General features: G+C 64.9%; 2 protein-coding genes across 2 annotated transcripts, besides 1 other annotated feature; one reads left to right on the top strand and one right to left on the bottom strand.

The window, feature by feature from the left end:
• Positions 1 to 226: 226 nt before the first annotated feature.
• TraAM80_08657 (receptor-type adenylate cyclase) lies at positions 227 to 805 on the top strand (the record flags this gene model as incomplete). The annotated part of the gene is made up of 1 exon (XM_029385398.1): positions 227 to 805. One exon carries the CDS (start codon positions 227 to 229, stop codon positions 803 to 805), a length of 579 nt encoding a protein of 192 aa, XP_029234747.1.
• A 218-nt stretch (positions 806 to 1,023) lies between these two features.
• Positions 1,024 to 1,377, bottom strand: TraAM80_08656 (uncharacterized protein; the record flags this gene model as incomplete). The annotated part of the gene is made up of 1 exon (XM_029385397.1): positions 1,024 to 1,377. The coding sequence occupies one exon, from the start codon at positions 1,375 to 1,377 to the stop codon at positions 1,024 to 1,026; it is 354 nt and encodes a 117-aa protein (XP_029234746.1).
• A 27-nt stretch (positions 1,378 to 1,404) lies between these two features.
• Positions 1,405 to 1,428: a microsatellite.

Genomic DNA, 1,428 nt, shown 5'->3' with positions numbered 1-1,428 from the left:
GGCGGCATCACGTCCGAGCTGCTCCTGCAGACACTCTACGTGCACAGGGTGATTTTTGTGGGGGCTGGCATGACGTTTGGTTTCTTTGCGTCTCTGCACCCCCCGGTGTGCGGTGCCTCTTCTCATTGTCTGGTGAACTACGGTGCATTCGACATTGCCCTCTGGTCGATGTCGCGGGTCGCTTGATCCCTCGGTCCCTTGCGTCGCATCCCCAGAGACGCCACCAATGCGGTACGTAGAGCCCGCTGCGCGTGGACTGGCGATGGCGCAGCTGGTCGGCATCGTAATCGCAGTGCTGCTTCTGGTCACCATCATTGCGGTGGGGGTGGTTGTGGTGCTGCTGTGCTGCTGCCGCGACTTGCGTAGCAATGCGACTGCGCCGAAGGAGGCAACGGACCCCGTGGCGCTCGTGTTTGCCGACATCGAGAGCAGCACGGCGCTGTGGTCCGCGTGGTCCGAGTTGATGCCCGACGCCGTGGCGACGCACCACCGGCTGATCGCGAGGTACCGCAGCTACGGGGTGAAGACGATCGGCGACTCGTGCATGGTGGCATGCAAGAGTGCGTTTGCCGCCGTGCAGCTTGTGCGCGAGCTGCAGGGGGTGTTTCAGCGGCACGCGTGGGGGACGAGTGCGCTTGACGACGCGTACCGCAAGTTTGAGGAGGGCGGGCGTAGGAGGGGACGGAGGGGTACGTGCCGCCGACTGCGCACCTGGACGCCGCGGTGTACTGGCATCACTGGAGCGGGGTGCGGGTGCGTGTGGGGGTGCACACCGGGCTGTGCGACATCCGGCGCGACGAGGTGAGGAAGGGGTACGGCTACTGCAGCGGCACGGCGAATACGGCGGCGCGCACGGAGGGCGTGGGGAACGGCGGGCAGGTGCTGCTGACGCGTGCGGCGTACATTGCGCTGGGTGCGGTGGCGCCGCGTGGGGTTGAGTGGGGGGCAGAGCTTCGGTTCCGTTTTGCGACGGTTACTGCGCTGCGCTGGTGGCAGCCACTGGGTGCCAATCCGTTGCGCCCTTTACGGGTTGTGCGGCTCGGGCACCGCGGGAGTTGTGTGTGGGCCCTGCCGGTATGCGTCCGGCTGTGGTGCGGGGGGCCGGGCGGGGCTGCGTATCTCGTCTGAGTCCCCGGAGGAGGACTTTGTGTGCTCATGCCCACCGCACGTGTGAGGCGCATGAATTCGGTGCGACTTGCCGGTGACGCCTCTTTGCTCCGTGGGCGTGTTTGCGCCTTCCCTCTCATGACGGGCCACCTTCACCGGGTTCTGTACACCCCCCACGTGCTTTGCAGGGTGTGAAGGCACGTGTTTTTTCTTCTTTTTTGTGGGTGTTGCGGTGGCAGTTCGAATCGGTTGTGCGGGTTGCGTTTGCATGCGCCACCGCGTCGATATATCAATGCATCTCTCTCTCTCCCTATCTGTCTC

This window comes from Trypanosoma rangeli (genome assembly GCF_003719475.1).
Source record: "Trypanosoma rangeli strain AM80 chromosome Unknown Tra_15.4_contig_00446, whole genome shotgun sequence".
NCBI lineage: Eukaryota > Euglenozoa > Kinetoplastea > Trypanosomatida > Trypanosomatidae > Trypanosoma > Trypanosoma rangeli.
Note: the sequence above shows the minus strand (reverse complement) of the source record. Positions and strands in the feature narration are given on the sequence as shown.